Below are 20,938 nucleotides of genomic sequence, written 5' to 3'. Positions count from 1 at the left end.
ATTGTCTTTTTTTAACTATGGACCTAAAGTTTAACATTGACTGATTTATGATGTTAAAAAATCAAACACACAACTGGTTCAAACTGTGTTTTGTAAATTACAGCTATTAGAGTTTGTTGTGTCACCAAGGACTTAGGAAAGATGGGTTGGCCACTGACTGTGACAAGAGGACACATAGCTGCACTGATGCAAACTTTATTGAAATTCAATACTATCAGGTTGCTTTGACCAATTTTATTGAAACAAACAACTACATTTAAGTCATATATTAAAGATCTGAACACCGACCGACCAGGAAAACCCTGGTTTCAGCTGAGAGGTGTGTACATCTGGAGGCAACCAATGTTGTGTTCTGGGACACAATCAAATGATAAACCATGTTTCTAAATGTTGTTAGGCGGCTACTAAACCACCTCAGGAAGGCAGACCGCAAATAAGGGATGCTTATTCAAACAAAGGGAACAGAGTTAAATGGAAAAGCCTGGAGGCTTAGTTTTCTCTTCTGCGGTTTCCACCACCACAATTGCTAGTTGTCTCCAAGATGTTCGAACGCCTCCCGAGAGACCAAAATTAAAGGGAAGTTGTGCCGTGGTTCCACGACAGGGAAAAAAGATGCGGGTGGTCTCAAAGCCTGGTCAACAGTGACCGTTTGTTTATTTTTCTACACAAAGACCAATACCTCTTTTCAATACATGGTATATGTGCTACAGAGCACAACTCTTTTTGAACGTTTCTCGGAAAGCATTTCATTCATAGCAACACACTGCTACAACCATATCATCTAGCCATCCAGCTCCTGCTCGCTCACTGGCAAGCCAGCTTTTGTTGTGGGCCTCACTAAAAGAAAATACTCAAAACAAATAATGCTCCTTGGACGGGAACAATAATACTGTATGGATAACAAGCAGAAAAACAAAGCTTAAAACAAACCCATTGGAGAAAGTCAACAAAAATGACTATTATCATCTACCCCTGTCTCCACTTCTTGTCATTTCTTTCTCAGCCCTCTATCCCACCTTCTATATCTCTCTTTCCAAAATATACCACGATGTGGCCGCTGTGGGTTGCTGCCTAATGTGCTGGGCTTTTTTAACGTGATGTTAATTAAGGTCACTTTCTGTGATGGTGCGTTGCTCCCTCCCGTTGACTCTCGGGGGCAGACACGGGGGGGCAGGAATGAGACTTAATACTGTTGTCTTTGCTGAGAGCCTCATCAAAGTCCAGCAGCTGGCCGGCGATAGTGACGTCCATGCAGCCGTGGTAAAAGGCCGTGACAGGGGTGGCAGGTAACGGGACATCGGCTGAAAGATGACGGTAAAAGTCAGTAAAAATGACAATAACGAAATAAGTGGTAAATATAGCCCTTTTACTACCACGGTTAGGACATGCAACACAATAAATAAATAAAACTAAAATAAACAATTGAATGAATGTACTTAAGTTTTAAGCAAAACGTGGACCATCGCACTGGATGGAGAAGAGTCATAACTTCTTGACTGAATTAGAAGTTAAGAATGCAAAGTACTATAATCTAAAAGTTGAAATTTAAATATTCTAGCCCATACCACGAGACATAGCTTCTGCCATGCTACCAGAGATTACAATATCTCAACAACTGTCGGATAATTTGCCATGAAATCTTTTTTTCAGACATTCATGTTTCCAAGAAAAAGCCTCCAGATGATTTTAGGTGATCCTCTGGCTCCACCCTGAAGGTGACATTTGAATTCAAGGGACAAATCTTTGCAATTGTTGCAAATTTGGTGCAGGCAATTCATGTCCCCCTCAAGAGGAATCGTAATCCCCTTCATCCCTTAACTTTTAATCTAGCGCCATCATCTGGTCAGACATGTAAATTGTGTCCTCGTCAACGTCAGCACGATCGCATCGTCACTGAGTGTGACAGCATGCTGACGTTAGCGTTTAGCTCAACGCACCACGATGCTCAAGTACAGACTCACTCCAGTTATGATGCTACAGCACAATCCAGGGAATAGTATAATATTCTGCTTTGCTTTGAACTGCTTTTCCTGTATGAGACCGCTTTCTTATAAATAGATGAGAACTAGTTGGTGTTCAGACCGAAATGATTTGAGCCAGGAAACCACATTTATCATGACCATATATAGCAAATATATAATGTTCATAGTTATCTTCGAAAGGAATGCCTTCAGTACGTTTACTTTAAACATACACTAACCTGGTATCCCACCAATGTATGTACTGACGGGGCTCTGCATGGTGCTGTTGAGGTGCTTCAGTGCCTCCCGCAGGCCATCAGACTTCATGTAGGTAACAGTAGAGGAGTTAGCTGAGATTTGAATTTCTGTTGGAGTCACATTCAGCCGCACCGTCAGCCGGTCCGGGTAGCACAGCATTAGAGAGTCCAGCGCTGCCACGGGGACGCCGTCCAAGAACACTTGCAAGTTCTGGAGAATGGAGGTGAATAACATCAGAGTTTGAGTGTGTGTGTGTGTGTGTGTGTGTGTGTGTGTGTGTGTGTGTGTGTGTGTGTGTGTGTGAAGACATGCTGAGATACACTTGTTTATTTCCAACAGAGGTGTGAATTAACTCACAGCATCTTCTTCTCCCTTCGTTAGTACAGCAACTGACAGGGGGACTTTGTTGTTGTGGACAAGAGCGAAAAGGACGCCCGTGCTGCTGGACGGACGTATGTTCATCTGCACATCGACATTCCAACTCCCAGAATCACCTAAGTTACACAAACACATTTATTTTGTCAAGGCGGACATTTAGGAAGATTGTTCTTGTCCATGTTTTTGTCAAAATTGAAGGATTTCATGTTTCTCCGTCTAGACCTATTAAGTCTAATAGTCTGTGTTTATAAAGTCCTGACAGGTTGACACGATATTGACTATGGCAGTGGTACTTAAAATGGGGGTACATGTGCCTTAGTTTGCTCTAGTTAGGAGGGACTTGGCTGAAAAAAAAAAATATTCACAAGGGTTAAGAACCACTGGACTATAGGATACATGCACAAGTGTACAAACCTCAGGAGAACCTACCATATATGTGGTAAGACACAAGCTGGTCTTACTCCACAAAGTAGGTCTTTATACAAAACCCATCCACTTGGGCTTTACTGTGTGGAATTGTATCCCCTCTTCGTTCATGCGTTTCTTTCGGGTGCTTTACCTTCCTCAAAACTACATGCAGTCCTGCTGTGACCAGAGACCTATCTTTCCTATAGGAATGAATAAAGTACAACTTAACTTACTCACTATAGTCAATGTTGAAGTGTGCCAGTCCTTCCCCAGTGAAGAAAGAGCCTTGTTCCACAGACACAAAGCAATGTTTGCTCCTCCTCTCTTGGATGACCTCCTTTACCCCAGATGCTCCCTGATTCATGAGGTTCCAGCCCCGAATGCAGCCATCAAGTCGAGGGTTGATCTAGTGGGTCGATGGACACGCACACTGAGCACAGCACTGGCCCAATGTAAATCCTGGTATATTCATCTCAAAAAAGTATATTTCATTGTGTGAGCATGCTTTCAGACAACTCGCTTACAGGTTTGATGACGTCGGTGCCGTTGGGCAGACCAGCGATGTAGACCTTTGTCTCCAGTTTGCCATTAACTGAAGTAAAGAGACTATCAGGGCTGTTGATGCTCATCACAGCTTCCTTGCTGATCTTCACACTGATGCTGCTCTCCAGTTCGTCGACAGAGATCTGCACGTTTCACGTAGAGCAAACGGTTACACACAAGCCACTTTCCATCGATTCAGTTCATTGATCAGCGCTTCGGCTCTCACTTTGTTAACCATTGGGAAAGAAGTTAATCATGTGTAGGAAACTACTGGCCTTAAGCTCATCCTTACCACGTGCCACTGTCCATCATTGATCGCTTTTCCTCCGCTGGTGACCTTGGACATGTGCTGGTTCTTAAACTGGACTTCAATGCGACCGCCTCTTAGCCCTAACATAAACCACGAGTCGTCCGAGGACTCGGCGTACAGCACAACTCCCTCTGGGTCAAATGTACGGAAGTCAAACTCCGCTGCAAACCTAACCGCCAGAAACAGAAAGATGGAGATTGCTTGAGATACATTTTTTTCCGGCATTCTCTCAGATTGAGCTTCAAGCTAAATCGATCGATACTCATCTACTCCCATCTTGAAAGCTACCAGAAAGATACATCCGTAGGCTCTGACTACACTCGGTGTGTACTTATAAGTTTACGTGTGTTTGTGATAGAACCTTACTTTGTGTTTTCCGGCAGACGGAAGCGCAGAAAGATGACAGGAAGGCCTGCAAACTGCTCTCCCAGGTAAAGCATCTCAGCGTGTTTGTAGTCATACAGCTCCACACAAACAGGGATTCGTTCACAGTAGCGCCCATTCTCCGCCAAATGCAGACCCCGACGACCATCACAGTGGCACGCAAAGCTGCCCACAGTGTTTATACACGTCCCTTGGCACACGCTCAACTCACACTCATCTATGTCTGTAAAGACAGGAAAAGAAAAGATTACAGCAGTGATCTTTGGTTAAAATGTCTATTTTAAAGGTTTCAAAGTCTCACCATCGCAGGTCTTGGTAGTGAAGTTGTATTTGAAGCCCATGGGACACTGGCACTCATGCATGCCCGGCGTGTTGACACATTTAGCCGGTTCTTTGCAGATACTGCGATACATTAGACATTCATCAATATCTGGAAAACAGGAAATAAAGGGTGGAAATGGGAAGCTGGTGTTATGAGAATTTGTCATACAAACTGTCTTGAGTCCTCATTAACAAATATAAACTATATGGTGTCGATTGCAAGTTCAATTTTGGTTCATACAATCGCTTATACTTCCATTGTTCAACCTTTTGGAGAGCATTAGTAAAAGTTGCATTTAGAAATTAATTAAATTAATTTAAATGCAGCTGCAAGCAGAGCCAATTTTAGAAAAAACTCTTCATTGGTGGTGGGTTTAAGGAAGGAGTCAGCTGGCTAAAAATATTTTGCCCTCATGAGGTACTGCTGTCAAATTAAATCGAACAAACAAACAAGTATACGTATAGTTGAGGTTCATCCAGCAACCCTCAAGTCTCATGCTAGTCTCTTCAATGTGGTGCTGAAATCCGGCAAAAAATAAAACAATCACTGGTTCAAGTTTCTCAACTGTGAATGTTTGCTGAAAATAAGCAATTTGATCATATCTCAATATTTACTGAGATCTTATGTACAAAGAAAACAAGAACTCCATTAAAACATCTAAAATGTGATCTCCTAAAGATCATGGCCAATCAAAAAAAACAACTCAGTTCATGTTTGTGAAGACTTTGCACTCAACAAGCCGTAACACACTAAAGACAAACACTGAGTGAACTTCCCACGAATACAAATATGCGGAAATGAGACAACAATCATCTACAAACTGTTAGCAAGTTCTAACAGCTCAGAGATGTGAGACTGGTGGACTATCTTTTCAGATATGAAAAGCTTCTCATATTGTGTGACATAATAGGTCACCTCAGGTCAGCTTTAGAAATAACAAATGGTTCAGGCCCTGAGCACAACAGCTGGACAGCAGAGATTTTGTTATGAAGTTAGGGTTCCACAGACCATATGAAGAAATAAAAAGGAACAATACGCCCTGTACAAATGTGTGTTTGCTCAGCTGCTTTGTAGCACTATATGGCCCTCTTCCATACGGACTGTAAGAAATCTGGATGTCTTCACTTATATGATGTAACAGCATGTAATAGTACCTTTTTGTCCTTTAGTGGAACTGAAATTAAACTTTGAATGATTCATAGCATTACTGCTGTTTGGCTGCACAAATTGGAATTGAAATGAATGGAGTCTTACCCAAGCAGTTGACTTTGTCATTGCTAAAGTAGCCGTCTTCACACATGCAGTGGAAACTGCCGGGTAAGTTGTAACATTTCTGGTTACATCCCGCTGGAAATTCAGGATCTGAACACTCGTCGATGTCTGCCCAGTCAACACAGTAGATGACAACATTCATCAGCAGCCAGTTCAAGCGTTTCAAAAGGTTGAATTAATCAGTTGTGAGTGAAATTATGAGCCTCATTTTAGGGACAAAATATCAACACAGAATGGTAGACACAAAGCAAAGAGGCGCCCGTTTAAAAAAATGCACAAAATATTGAAAATCCCAAACGATGTATCAGAACTTACCGTCCGCGCAGCGCGGCCCCCTCCAGCCGGGTTTGCACTCACACGTGAAGGAGGCCTGTCCGTCCACGCAGCGCTTTGAGCCCTCCTTGTAGCATGGCGGTGGTGTGCACTGGTCACTGATCTCTGTAATGCAACAAATCATTTTGGACGCGCACACATGCGATCTTAATAAGAGCCTTGACCAAAGCACTTTACAGGGGAAGGTAACCTTTACTAGCCTCCCTGATTGTCTGACATCAAATTTGCAAGTCATCCGAAGAAGCAGCTTACCCTTCACACAGGTGCGAAGGTCTGACGAGATGGCATCTGAATTTGGATTGTTAATGCCGACACGGTGTGAACCCAGACAAGCTGTAACAAAGAAACATTTTCTTTTTCGGTAGAGACTAATAAAGGCAAAGCAGAACTAATAATTAAAAACAAACAGGAGATGCGATACATTCTGCAAACTTACCAACATATTTGGGGTAGAAGTATTCCTGGGAGAAAGAAACAAGTTTTCAAATTCATATTTGACAACAAAGACAGGAAGTAAATTGTGAGGATCTGATCAATGCATTAAAATCATAGTGTTTCAATAAAGGTGCAACGAACAAAAAAAAAAATATGTCTTTGTTTTGGACTGTTGGAACACAGAGTGGACTTTTTTTTTCTTGACACAAATCCCTCAATAATGAAATGAACCACTAGTCACAGCCGTGTGATCTGTCGCTTGCATTCTCTCTCACTTCTCAATCCATCTCTTGTTTAATTCTCTAAGGGGTTGCTGCTCTTCTCGTACCGTCTCTGGGTTGTTCTCAAAGATCTCCCTGGCTTCCTCCTTGTCACACAGCTCCTCGATGCACTCCCTCTCCAGGTTGCCCTTTTTGCTCTCCTCAAACAGAGAGTTGGCCCTCTTCTTCCTGCTCAGGAACTGGGTGGCTGTGCTGTGGCTCAAGACTAAAGAGGGAGAAATAGATGCATATAAATACACATGACATTTAGCTGATGCTTTTATCCAAAGGGACTTACAATAAGTGAGTAAAATGAGTACAAATTCAGAACAACAACAACAATCAAGAAAGTACAGTTTCTTAAAAAAATAAATAAATACAAAGTGCTATAAGTAAGTGCCATTTAAGTGCTTCTAAATAGCTACTTTCTTTATAGTCGGAAAACTTGTGTCCATAAAGAGTGGAGCTATATTTGTTATTGCCGGTGATGTTTTCTATTACAGCAATCAGAAGTTAACATGTGTGATTAATACAGCCGGGAATATGCAGCTCTACATTTTAACAACACATGACTGATCCCAGCAGGAAAACAAGTCCTCCTCATGACAGATGGCTGATGCCTGCCTGGACAAAGTGGACAATCTAATTACTCTTCTGTGAATTGGTTTGAAGAAAAAAGAAAACGTCATTGCGAAACCGATATTTCCCAGAAATTAGCCGTAGTTGTTGTAACAAGCAGCTCGTGTTGTCCAATCATTGTTTCCCTGTGCAGAAAGCAGTTATGCCCCCACACACACACTTTACGTTTTGTGCGTTTGCTTAAAAAGGTGGCCAGAGTCTTGAACCCGCACCCAACGGGTCACGTATAGGCTGAAAGCTGCTTTCAATTAGAGGCACTGGCACGAAGTAGACCCACGGGCTCGTCCGTGACTTACTTCACGACGCGGGGTTCAAATAGGCAAAACCTAAACGCGTCCATACTTACATCGATAAGCATCGACGAGCGTCACGAGGAGCACGAGACAGGCCACGGATTCCCCAAGCGCCCGTTTGTTTCTCCACATAGTCGGGCTGTTCTTCCTGCTAGGCCACGGTTTGGCTCCGAGTAAAGACTGGCTGATCGCACGAAAAACTTTATTCTTCCCGAAAGTGTTTTCGTGGAGAGAGGGGGAGAGAGAGAGAGAGAGAGAGAGAGAGAGAGAGAGAGAGAGAGAGAGGGAGAGAGAGAGAGAGTGGGTGGGTGGGTGGGAGAGAGAGGGGGAGTGGAGCCTGGGGAGCAGAAACACGGGGGTATGAGTGGAGGCAGCGACGCAGCGCTGCCACACGCTCACCCCGCACATACTGCCGTTGTTTTGGCCTTACTTGCTGGCATGTTGCTGCATTTTAATAACTGAACTCTCGACAAAACTATCTACACACAGCAGAACTAGTACTGACTCAGGAAAAACTACTGACAAAACCACTAATATACAAATAATCTATTGACATACAGAAACACTACTGACAAAACTACAGACACACATCAGAACTAGTGACATGCAGCACAACTCTTGACATGGAGCAACACTATTAACATGCAGCAACATTATTTACATGCAGCCTTATTATTGACGTGCAGCAACATTATTGACATGCGGCAGAACTAGTGACATACATGTCATGTAAACTTGAACGTTAAATGTATTTTATTACAATTTGTACTTACTTCCCCTACTCTATACTTCCACTCCATTACAGCTCAAATGCAAATAGTATACTTGTTTTACTTCACTGTCATTTATTTGAGAACTCGTGGATGCTACATTTAGCAGCCACAAAGTGCCTTTGGCCTACTTAATCACAAGGTATAGGTACTTGTATTTAAGTATTTCTATTATACTACTGTACTTACACTTCACTACCTTTAAGAGGCATACATTGTAGGCATATGCACATGCAGTAGATTCATTACAAACAATAGAAGAATTTGAATAGACGTTTTTGTCAATTTAATTTGTGACATCCATTTGAAGTTGTATGGGAAACATTTAGATGATTCATTGGACCACAAGGGAAAAAGCATGACATAATTTAGAGGGCACTTGTTAAAAATCGATTGTCAACGCCAGACTTTTCACGGAAAGAAAAACACAGTTGGATGTAATAACAATATTTGAAGCGCCGTTCCATTTGTAATCTGATAAGCCATACCAGGAACCTGCAAAGTAATTTATATTATAGCTTCAATGCTTTCCCTATTATGTCATGTCAAAATGCATGCTGTAAAAGAGTGGCGCAGTAATTGATTCATAAAAGGCAAAACCTGGACCCAAAAAGTGGACCCAAAGACAAGTGTATCTGCACAACAGCTAAACCCAAACATATAACGTTTGAAATAATTGAAACAAAGTGAAGCTCCTGATATGACCAACAGTCTCAGGAGATTAGACCCAGACACAGATGGATTCACAAGGAGGCAGCAGGAAAGGTTCAAGAATGTATTTACTCTCTTACAACCTGAGAGTCCAATGGAGGGCCGGTAGCAGGAAGCATGATGGTAGATAGCAGGTAAGTACAAAACTCAGGGAAAACGAAACACTACAAAACAAAAACCAAAAGGAAAAACAGGCAGGAACTTGAATGATGAAACAGGGGAGACAAACAGAAGACATACACAAGGGAAGGAGGGTGTCAACAGGTTAAATTAATCAAGGTAGCTGGCCAGACAATCAAAAGGCGGGAAAACACACAATGGCAGAAATAAAACCAGACAAGACAGTAGAGAGAAAGCATGTTTGAAACAACCCAAAGCCCCAGAAAACAAAATTCTCCAAAGCACCAGCGGGAAAACAAAGATGGACTAAGAAACACCAGCGACGACCCCCAAAAACCACGATGCCCGAGTCTTTAAAGGCACGACTCAAAAGTTGTTGGGCATCTGGACAGAGAGCCAGACTGTGACCATGAGTATATGTAGTTTAGAAGCAATGTTTTTTGAAGTAAAAAAGACACAGACGCCACATTTTCATTAATATTGGTTTCATTTAGTTATTCAGGGAAAAAAAAAACACATCACATTTTCACCATTCATTCAACTGTTTTATGTACACATATAACAGGTTTTTTTTTTAATACTTTTAAAATATTTGTACAAAATACACTGTTCTCCCTTTATAACATGTGTTTATCTAAATTTCACTGCAACGGGTCAGCAGGTGTGCATTGATAATTTGGCGGTCCTATTGAGGGGTTGTTACTATTATTGCATGCTGAAACACCATTATTGCATAAGTCATTCCTTTGTGGGCTTCGTGGAGGAGTTGCTGTTACTGCAACTGGCATTACCTCACTAATTCAGCCCATGTTTCTGGGAAGGTTTTCACTGAAAAATGATAATAAATATGATTATTAAGTTAGGGATGAGAGACAGCTGTTTGGTGGTTTATGCTTAAGTCAGAGTCTCCTCACTCTTTGCAACAAAAAAAAACAAAAAAAAAACATGCAGTGTTGTAGAGTTTCATCAACCAGAGGAGAGTCAATAACTGGTGGAAAAAAACACTTACCAAAGTTTAGAGGTCAAAGCAACACTGCTCTCCTAAATGTGTCATACATGTTTTACTGTGTTACAGTTATAAAATGAGTGGGGAGATTATATTGGCAAAGGTTCCTTGAGATGGAACAGTGGTTCTATACAAGAGGGAAGAGACGCACCATACCAGGTCAGAGTACAGTAACAGTGTTTCCACACAGTCCTTAGTAGAATTACAGGCAGTGATTTTCTCTTTTTTTAACAGATGGGACTCTGCCTTCCCTGACCTGTAACACTGGGATAATTCAATTGGCAATACAACCCGTCATCTCAGTCACTCATGCACACGCTGACAAATGCACAAACACGCACAAAACAGCCACGCACACGTACACGCACGCCATTTCATTCAGTTACACAGCGAGATTTTTGTATGAAGACATAATTAGAAAACAGAGTCAGAGAACAGTTGAGAACTTTCCTCATAGCTCTCAGATCAACACATTTGACAGAGAAAAAGATGTCATCGGAATAATTGCCCATCTGTTTTTAAAACAGTATAGGGTTGTACACACACACAAACACACACACACACACACACACACATATATATATATATATATATATATATATATATATATATATATATATATATATATATATATATATATAAACAATTAATTATTTTTGTGTTTGTTTTTCATAAAGACAATTTTATAAAAGTGATGACTGCACTGTTTGGGATCCTGTGATCACGGGAGCACCCATGTAGCTACATAACCAGGTACTTAGTTTTGGAAAATACAAAATTTGTTGAGGTTTGTAGTCAATGTGACTACAGATTATACTTCACATGCACTGGTTTTGGCGAGAGAGAGAGAGAGAGTGCTGATGAATATGAATGCCGATGAGAGTGGTTGCCTTTGGGAGGCGAATAACAACACAACACAACTGGTTAACAACAATAAAATCCTGTACCTGCAACCAATTCTGGGGTGCTGACCGGTAGGATTCACAGCAGGTAGTTTCTCAGAGGAATGCATATAAATAGGTTGAAAACTACAGGGCACAGCTATTTCCAAAGTAAGACGGAGATAACTCACAAAACAGAAAAACTACATTATTAGGCAGCCAACAGTGCAACACAACCAGTAACACGTGATCCATTTCACAATCATAACTTGAGACAAGACTGGTTAAAGTGTTAGTATATTAGTTAAAAGCTAAAGAACTTCCTTGTTTAGAAGCTGTGCTAGCACATAGTCTCCGCTTTGTGATGGTGGAAAGGATAGTTTGGCTTTATTGCCTTTTTCTCATGCAGTTTGAGGGAGTGTTGAGTGGATGGTTGAATTAGTTAGAGGCAGGCGGAGGCTCAACTACCGGATGTCGGGAACAAACATTGGCACCCCTTAAAATCTGCAAATTACACTGTTTTTCATTAATATAAACCTGCAAAAGAATAACTAACTGCACCATGGATGGGCGTGACCGTCAGCCAAGGTTGGGCTATTAACTGGGCGAAGGCCTCTAGGTTCAGCCTGTGGCAATTTGTTTGTGTTTTGTAATCTAACTTCAAAATGCGTTGACTAATCCATTATGCCCTCTATATTCCACATACACTCAATGGTCACTTCATTATGTACATCTGAGGCAGAGTTGTTATTTGATGTATAAATACAAATCAAACTGACTTGACCCGTACAGTCTAATGCAATCGTATGCAAATGTTCTGCCATAAAGTCTACTTTTATAATGCCAATAACGTCCAGTTTTTTTCTTTTTACACCGTTAGAGGTCTTAAGTTATACGTTTATTACAGTGTTCTGGATTGCATCATATTCAACCTTTTTTTATATTCTCGCATACTGCTGTACTGTAAATAATGCCAAAAACATTAAATACACCTCTTAATGTTGTTCAGAACAACGCCGGCTTTGATTTAACTACACATTTCTCACACTGTCCTTTATAAATGTAAAGGCTAAATATATGGCAGAGCTGAATTGCACTAGATTGTACCGGTGCACTTAATGAAGTGGTCACTGAGTGTATATTGCTAGCACACTATTATTTCAGTCTATATTGTGGTTACACAACACATTTTACTGAATATATTTGTCCTTATGCACAATTTCACAATTCACAGATTGCAGGAGATCAACAGAAACTAGTTCTGAAGTTGAACATTAAAGAACGTTTTGGTTCAGATGAAGATTTGTCTGACTTAAAAGAAAAGCTGCAACTCGACAAATATAGAGATTAAAAAAAAAGGCATCCATGGGTTTTTCTGACTCAGTTTAAGAACTCTCAAAAAAAAGAAGACGTTATTACTTCAACCCAGGTACTTTTAACACAGGAGGACATCCAATCCCAATAGAACAAGGCTTCAAAAGAAAAGTGAATACTTGAACCTAACCATCTGTTAGAACGTTGTTGATGAGGATTAAACATGAGGGATGAATTTCAAAGATAACATTGATAACATCGAGCTGCTCTCTGCTGTGCTTGGTCTTCTTCTTGTTCTTGTTCGTGTGTGCCCTTGACCTTCACAACCTTCCTGAAGAGGTTAGGGGACAAAGAAACAGCCAAAACGTGGAGCCAATGCTCCCTAAAGGGGGAAAAGTACAGCCCTGCCATCCTTCTGGAGTGAAATACAATGGAACATTTCAACATTTCAACCATTATCTTAACCAAACACAAATCAAACACATAAAATAAGCTTTTCAACGTGTGCTGCGATGCTTGTTCGTCCAGAGATGTGGAGGCGATTAAAGTGCGTGTTGGTCACTGTCAAAAACTGTCCAGTGAAAACGTTGGCTTGTTTCTCGTCACATCACAGTCAGGAGACCCAAGTGGATGTACGGCATGATTATGTCTTAATTCGTATCCCTCCTTTTCTCCACAACAGTTCCTCTATTTTTGATGCTGATCTGAGGTTTGTTCTCCAAATTTGAAGGGATGCGTCTTGAGACACCGCAGGAAAAAATGTCCAGCTACACAGCTCTTTCACTGTGGTACGGACAATTAAAACTCCTTTATTTTCCTAAAACTGGACAAATAAGCCAGTCAGGTGACACTTTTTCCAAAACAGCATGCTGCTTCCTGAAATGTCTTTTAAAAAGTGAAGCATGGACAAACTGCTTTGGAAATAAGGGAAAGTATCTCACCGTGATGTCTTTTTTAATCGTGTTTTGAAGAAAAATAAAGCTTTAAAAGTCAATCATAGAAATTGAAGCTTTCCCAGTAAAGAAAAATATGCTGGTTCTAGGTGTCGTAGAACAGTAATCTGGGCTAGATGGAGTAGGTGGAGCTCTCAGACTGCTGGCGAATGTAGCACTGAAAACTCTTGTCTCCAATCGGATGCTCCCTGAAGAAACAAAAAACAAAGAGAAAGATGGTGTATTGGCAGGAGGTTAGAGTGAGCAGGAGTGAGTTTTGCAGCTAAAAACAGAACATAAATGAAACTCATTTTCCCTGCAGATCATAAAGGAATGAGCAGAGCTGGAGGTATAAATTGTGACGCCGATATTGTGTGATTTGAATTGTTAAATATGCTTCACTTAATCTCCAAAACACTTTGTACAATTGTGGACTGTACAACTGCTACACCTGCTGGCCCAAAGAGGAAGTTGCTTGGTATCAAACTAGATTTTACATGTCACATTTTCCCAGCAGTTCTTGGTCTGAGTTATATTAAATATACAATAACTACAGTTTGTAACAAAACATAACCTGGGCTACAATTGTAAATAAACAACAAACCACATACTGGCTGCCTATCTTTGTCTTCTTGAACTTGTCCCGTTTGTACTTGGTGTGCTGCTGCTCCAAGGTCTGCACAGCTGAAACAATCAGTTTCAGGGTTTTGTAGGTCTCCTGGGGGTCATCGATGACGAAGCTGGAATACTCCTCCTGTTCGGGTCCGTCGTACACAGATTTGCTGCCGCAGGCCTCTGCAGGCAAAGACAGGCCAGCAACAGAGTGAGAGACAGCGCAAAGTGGACAGTGTGAAAAATAAACATGGAAAATGTGCTCACAGACAATTTCAAACTCTCTTGTCAGCGTCTGACCTTGCATCTTGATCAGTTTGGTCATGTATGTGCTGAACAGGGAATAAATCCTCTCGGTCTCTCTGTCTCCATCTACGTCCAGCTGGATGTTTGCAGGGAGGCCGCTGAGAACGGACGCACACACGAGGATGAGAGAGTGGAAACAAAGGGAACGGAACATGACGTCGGGGGAGATTTTTGACAACGTTACATACCCGGTGCAGGGCGTACACCCAGAGGCCAGGTCCGCTGAGAGTTTGCAGCAGAGCCAGTGGCCGTTGAGGTAGGCTGAAGGGTGGTAGGTGCTTAGGCGTTTGCGGTTGCACTGGCTGACTTTGGTCAGGATGTCGATCCAGTCACGAGCCTCGACGCAGTTGTTGGCCTGGATGTAGAGCGCCCGCTCCGGCTGAATAACCTGGAACATCTGGAGGAGGGGGAATGGCAGGTTAGGGAATAATCCTTACACTTGGAGGACTGATTTGGGTCAAACACCCAAAGCTCGAAAAGGTCCAGGGCTGCGTTGGGTGCTTACATTTTTCATCTTGAAAGACTCCTCCTCTAGCCGCTCTACTGCCAAAATGTTCTCTATAGGAATGCTGCAGAGAGCACTCTCACCTGGACATAAAATAAAACATCACACATCAGAGGACAAAAAAAAAAACAGTAAAGGCTCGAGGAATGTGTAAACAACAGCACAATAAAATAATAACTACATTTGGTTTTTGCCCACATACTAACTAATTTGAGCATGCATGAAAACCTGTTGTGTAGTACTGTATGCCATTTAGAAACAGCTGACGCGTATGTTTTTGGCCCGAGATTGTTTGGATGCAGCACAAATGTATTGTGCGCTCACTAACTTAATCTCTGCCACATGTGTCGAACGCACATTGTGTGCAGACTAAATGTACATTCAGCAGATTCTCTCCCTCCTGCTGATTCTTACAAAAGCACGCACAACAACAGAGACAATGGAACAATGCAACTGCAAGGAGATCCTGAAAGACCTCTGACCTTACCTTTGGTTTTGTGGTAGGTAAACTCGTGATTGGTGAGGCGAAACCATCTCTTCTTGAAGTTCTTCATTCCAAAACGGTTTCTCCCTTGTGCCCGCTTTATCATAAATCTAAGGGGAAATGGAAACACCACTGAAAGCGTTGACAGATGAGCTCATGTTTTACTGAATCTTTTTTTTAAATTTTTATTTCACAAATTATCTTTTTTTTTTGTATGGCACAATGCATCCCTTTCATATGTATGCAGTGCTAGAGTGTAAATGAATGACTTCGCATAAAAACATTAGCAGCTAGCATTTCATTGTGGTTAAAGGAATCCTGTGCAGTCATCAGTCTACATTTATCATTCCATTTACATGCTTGCGGTTCCTTGTAATTATCGGTGCTGTTCATGTATAAAGCTCCAGTGGAGAAGTTTAAAAAGAAGATGGGTCAGCAGATCCAAGGTCCCCCCAGTTTTTGCCGATTTTACCCCTTTATTTAAGTTACTACATTATGAAGAACCTCCCGCTTATCTTTTTGCCAAATCATAACAATATTTCAGAGTGATTTCCTTCCAAACAGCTGTTGGCTTCCATTTTGTGTCAGTACGTTATCAAAATCTGCTTGCAACGACTTGAAACTTGAGAGCTAAACCATCACACTGACCCAATTCATGTCATGTTTATTTTTGCATTGCTGATATTGATCAGTGGGTATATAGAAGGACGATCTGAAACTATGTTGACCTCATTTATTGATCGTTATATCACTATCCACTGACTGTCATTTAAGTTTTGGGACTGCTGGTTGGTGAAAAAAATACTTTCGATGTCGTCACATTGACAAATCAAGAAAATAATCAGCAGATTAATGAATAATGAAGATAACTGTTAATTGCAGCCCTCCAAGAAATTCACAATAAACTCTTAACAAGGATGTTTATATCGTCTAAATTCTAGGTTGGAATTTCTGACAATATCCAAAAGCTCATGAATGCAGTATTTTTGAGCTTGCAACCTATTGCTTAACAAATAAATCAATACATGCATAGATCCAGTATGATGGATTATCAATCTCAAGGAAAGTCTGTTCAAGTACACTGAAATCAAATGAATGGAACCACTGCATGCCTGTAACTTGAAATCAATCTAAAAAAGTGATGGTATGCTTTGGAAAATGTCTGACAGTGATGTGAGGTATAGCCAACACTATTGGCTGTTAATGGACTAAAACATGTAAAACCACCAGCATGGTCCTTTCAGGGAGAGTAAACACCAGGGTGACTTTGTTTATAGAGTTTGAAGGCCAGAGCATACATGACAAATATGGACCACAAGGGTTCTTAACACCAAAAACACAACTCTCCCACAGGAAGACTTGTACTCTTTTGACACTACTGCGCCAAGAACGTGCTGGTTTCACATCTGCCATAACGCTGAGGGCTGTGCTGGAAACTCTAATGTGTGCAGTGGTGATGTGATCACAGTCTGGACAAAGAGTGTAGAGGGTCAAGATGCGGGCAGATATGAGATCCCAGAAATGTTTGTACAGTAACCAACCCTTGCTGTCACTGTCACACCAAGCATGTCTGGCATGGCCAGGATTGAGAGGGGCTATCAGCACTAGTGAGGGCTTAAAGGTTCACACTTTACTTTATACTATTACAGTCGGCGTGCGCACCAGTCCACTGCCATGTAAATGCAGAAAGACTCAAATTCATCACACAGTGTCAGACAGTAACAGATAGGTTGCTTATGTGTAGGCCAGATATAAAGTAAAGTGCAGCAGCATCTACAGCAGCGCATGATGTTGGTGGGAGAGAATATGGCCGGCTTGGTTCGGGGAGGGGGTGGGGTTGCAGTGCACACACAGAGGGGGGGGGGTCACAAGGGCAATGCCTTTATATAGAGAAGCGCTTACCTGCCCTTCGTGCCATTTGACCCCTTCCCATCAACCCTCTTTATAGTGAGTTTTACACTCCTACGCACGGTAGCAGAAACAAAAGAGGGTGGGGATGTTGATGAGCGAGGCGCTGGCACAACTACCGTCAACTGGAAACGGTCATCGCCTTTACAGCCTCATTAGAAATATCACCAAAACAACAGCCCATGTGTTGCTAGAGAGGGCTCAGTTTACAGCCTTGGCTATATCTGTGCTGTAACTGTTCACTTTCGGGAACGAATCGGACCACGAGGGCTGAAACATGTATAGGTTTAATCCCCTTTAGGGACAATTTAAAGGACTGGTGTGACAATTTGGGAAGTACTTTTATTTTATTGTTTAGCAGAGAGTTGAATGAGAAGATAGATACAACTCTTGGGTATGTAGGATAAATATGAATCTACAGCCAAGAAATAGTACCTCATAAAAAAAAAAGCTGCACGCAATAGCTTCATACCAACATACAGACATGCGAGTGGTATCAACCTTCTCATCCAACTTTCCGGCGCAAAGAGAATATTTCCCGAAATGTCAAAACTCTTCCTTTAAGTTAGTCTGGACAGTTCAGCCAATTCCCAAGATGACCTTAATAAGGTGGTAAAAAACGAACACTGAAGCTGCCTAATTGGAAGTGAAAAGGTTACTGCCACAGAACAGTTAGGGTTAAAAAATGTGCTTTCCATAAATACTCTAAATGAATCAAATATGACATATTTAAGATTTTTTAGCAGTGGCATTAAGAGACCTTTTTTTCTTTCCATGAATATAAGTTTAACAGTAAGCTGGCTTCTTACCCCTCTTTGAGCATGATAGGTGTTTCAATACTCCTCTGATCCCATTTGCCGGAGGTGGAGATCAGGTCCAGAAACTGTGGGGGTAAATCATGTCATATTTCAACATATTTATTGTGGCGGTAACTTTCATTCGCTCTTATGCGAGATCCAGGTAACTCTAACCATGAAAGCTATGATTTGGCATCTACTCCACTTCAAATATCTTCTCTCTTTCTTCTCTTTGTCTTGCGACATACAAGACAAAGAGAAGATCTACCAACTGGAGATTTATAGCATGCAGCAAGGAAGGAAGCGAAACACTCACATTCTTCACAGCGTCCGCATATTTCTGCTCATTGAAGTAGTCGTAAAATGCGGCCATGTAAGACTCTTTGAAATTGGCCTTGAAAGGAATAAAAGTATGGGAAAAAAGCGTGACAGAAAGAGAGGAAGATTAGAAAGTCTTTAGATGGAAATACAAATAAAGTCTAGAACAATCACAGGAATGAAGATAGAAAAAAGGCACTTCACTGAAAGAAACTTACAGATTTAGACTTGGCGAGACTTCCCAGGGTCTGGATCGTCTTGGAGATGAGGGTGAGGGTTCGAGACGTGGCAGGATCCTATGGAGACAAAAAGACAGGAAATCCTATCATGAAAAGCTATTACTCATGACCACATCATAAACACAGTGGCTGGACCAGAAAGACAAAGACATGTAGTGTCTTCAAAGTCAAGAATGAACTTCAAACTTCCGCTTGTTTAAAAAACATTAAAAAAAAACAACCATTGCAACAATTTGAGCAACTTTGTTTTTCTACATTTGATCCAAAACATTTTCAGCAACATATTTTGAGCAGCAGTTAGTTTTAGTGATATGTGTCTATATGTTTATATGTTGGTTGTGTGCATTGTTTGTTTTACAAATGAGACTCACTGGATGGTGCGGCCGTAGATGGAACAAGTTGGGGGAGAGGATGGCTGGAGCGAAGAAGCGCAGGAAAATAAAACTGCTCACCGCTGTGTAACGGACATCTTGGTCAACTAGAGAGAAGGAAGGAAAAAAAGTATGATAGTGACGATGTATCCCACTATACTTCAATTGTATTTGTCCAATGTACCATCTGAATCATACAGAAAGTTTCAAAATTGAAAAACAGCGTGTTCCTCTTGTGACTGCAGTGTCCTGTGGCAGCCAACAGGAGGCAGCACAGCATGGGACACTGAGCGAACATACTCTAAACTCCACACATGACCATAATGAGTGTGTGGGAGGCTTCAGGGTTTTCAGGTTTGACACAAATAGCAGAGTACAAGAAGAAGAAAGTGTCCTTGGACGCCTTGCACATCCCGTTCTTTGTTGTCTATTTCCTGTTACTTAATAGCAGCTTGCTTTCTTTCCTCCATCACTTGTGAGTCATTCAGAGGCCGAGTTACCTTGGAAACGGGTGGCAGCGGACTCTCTCAAAGAGAAGAAGATATCACACATGACGGTGGGACAGCGAACGCCGGAGGTGGTTATAACGTTGAAGATACGGTCCACGTACTGACGAAGATTTTCCTGGAGAGGGGAAACAGGGCAGATATGTCAAATAACTCTGATCGCACAAACACACACACACAAACACACACACAAACTCATGTTCCTACCCTGTTAGTCTCCAGGTTCTCTGATTCTTTGAGCTTGACCGGGTCGATTTCACAGGATTTGTGTTCTGTGCAGATCTGTGAAGATTTACAAAAGTATTTAAATAGCCACCGATATCGGATTTAGCAAATACATTTCTGAGAGCTGCGACGGAGAAAGACATGTGACATGAATGAAATCACGAAACGAAAAGAGTAAAAGCAAACACGGAGTAGTTGCAGTGCCATACCTCATCTATAATGGGTTTGAGTGTCACTTGCAGATAGTGCATTCCTGCCAGTTTCATGGTCTCGTCAATGCACTTGGAAGTCAGCGAGTTTCCCCGGAAAATGGTGTTAGGATCCCTACGCAGAGAGACAGGGTGCGCTTTTATGCTTACGAATCGGAAGCGCTGCCTAATAAACAACCTGCTTTTGGAGTTATTTAATACCGATAATGAGTGACATTACTGTGGCTGCCAATATAGTCAGTCAAATCAAAATGTGAAGCTATTTGACCTGATGACCTTGTTTCTAAAATCGCTGCGCCTCATTCAAGTTAACTTTAGAACAAATACCACATCCAGCTGGCTTATGTTAAAGCAATGCACTCATGACATACCTGAGAAAGATTTGCTGCAGTTTATATCTGCCAGTATGACAAAAGTTATTTTCTAAGTCTAGAAATTCTCCGACATCCGATTCGTCTTCCTGCGACGAGCCACTCACTGTGTGCGGTTGACTTCGGCGTGAGCGATGGTGCTGATGAAAGGCACAATCTTGCCGTAGTGGAGAAACAAACGCACGAGGGGAATGGCGGCTTCTTGTTTCTCTCGACACACCTCCCCCAGAGTGTGAGCTGGGGACGCCGACACAGGCTGAACAAAAGAGGTGAAGGCGGAGTCAACATGCAGCATTCAAACAGCGGCGTGTAAAGCGGCAGGTACTAAGCGCGAGGTGCTGCTGCAGGACACCAGATATGTGTGAGCAGAGCAGGGGCACGTTCATGTATGCTCACCGCTACATTAGCAGAGTGCAGCAGCAGATCTCTGAGGGGGGTGTAGTGTTCAGAGGGGAAGACGTGGTCCTCCGTGTAAACAATGTTCAGACGCAGAGAGCCGAGCTCTTCAACCTTCACTGACTTCCCCCCATTCTCCCTGGGCTGGAGAAAGTACCTGA

The 20,938-nt window shown here is 41.8% G+C and overlaps 2 protein-coding genes across 3 annotated transcripts in view; both read right to left on the bottom strand.

The window, feature by feature from the left end:
• Positions 1-219: 219 nt before the first annotated feature.
• On the bottom strand, positions 220-8,054 carry pros1 (protein S). Its single transcript, XM_068579803.1, has 14 exons — positions 7,850-8,054; positions 6,933-7,090; positions 6,606-6,630; positions 6,422-6,502; positions 6,152-6,274; positions 5,819-5,944; positions 4,544-4,672; positions 4,225-4,465; positions 3,841-4,027; positions 3,530-3,691; positions 3,243-3,411; positions 2,577-2,713; positions 2,201-2,429; positions 220-1,301 (listed from the first exon to the last, which is right to left on the bottom strand). Exons 1-14 carry the CDS (start codon positions 7,926-7,928, stop codon positions 1,111-1,113), a joined length of 2,037 nt encoding a protein of 678 aa, XP_068435904.1. The 5' UTR covers positions 7,929-8,054; the 3' UTR covers positions 220-1,110.
• Positions 8,055-13,391: 5,337 nt separating this feature from the next.
• The window catches only part of rasa3 (RAS p21 protein activator 3), a 38,022-nt gene continuing 30,475 nt past the window's right edge, over positions 13,392-20,938 (bottom strand). For both annotated transcript variants that reach the window (XM_068579780.1, XM_068579791.1), the window contains 15 exons: positions 20,778-20,934; positions 20,489-20,637; positions 20,011-20,125; positions 19,784-19,858; positions 19,571-19,694; positions 19,071-19,177; positions 18,679-18,756; positions 18,459-18,536; positions 18,155-18,228; positions 15,441-15,547; positions 14,954-15,036; positions 14,637-14,845; positions 14,443-14,546; positions 14,142-14,325; positions 13,392-13,739 (listed from right to left, as the gene is read on the bottom strand). In XM_068579780.1, the coding sequence (XP_068435881.1) occupies positions 13,664-13,739; positions 14,142-14,325; positions 14,443-14,546; positions 14,637-14,845; positions 14,954-15,036; positions 15,441-15,547; positions 18,155-18,228; positions 18,459-18,536; positions 18,679-18,756; positions 19,071-19,177; positions 19,571-19,694; positions 19,784-19,858; positions 20,011-20,125; positions 20,489-20,637; positions 20,778-20,934 (1,720 nt within the window). In that variant the 3' untranslated portion in view covers positions 13,392-13,663. The remainder of the gene's footprint in view (positions 13,740-14,141; positions 14,326-14,442; positions 14,547-14,636; positions 14,846-14,953; positions 15,037-15,440; positions 15,548-18,154; positions 18,229-18,458; positions 18,537-18,678; positions 18,757-19,070; positions 19,178-19,570; positions 19,695-19,783; positions 19,859-20,010; positions 20,126-20,488; positions 20,638-20,777; positions 20,935-20,938) is intronic.

Source organism: Clinocottus analis, unplaced genomic scaffold, assembly GCF_023055335.1.
Source record: "Clinocottus analis isolate CAN_PGR_092001 unplaced genomic scaffold, fCliAna1.0.p SCAF_1, whole genome shotgun sequence".
NCBI lineage: Eukaryota > Metazoa > Chordata > Actinopteri > Perciformes > Cottidae > Clinocottus > Clinocottus analis.
Note: the sequence above shows the minus strand (reverse complement) of the source record. Positions and strands in the feature narration are given on the sequence as shown.

Coding starts and splice junctions, on each gene's coding strand:
- pros1 (XM_068579803.1), bottom strand. CDS start 7,928: ATGTGGAGAAACAAACGGGCGCTTGGGGAATCCGTGGCCTGTCTCGTG. Junction 7,091..7,849: donor GCTCGTCGATGCTTATCGAT/GTAAGTATGGAC, acceptor CTCCCTCTTTAG/TCTTGAGCCACAGCACAGCC. Junction 5,945..6,151: donor GGGGCCGCGCTGCGCGGACG/GTAAGTTCTGAT, acceptor TTGACTGGGCAG/ACATCGACGAGTGTTCAGAT.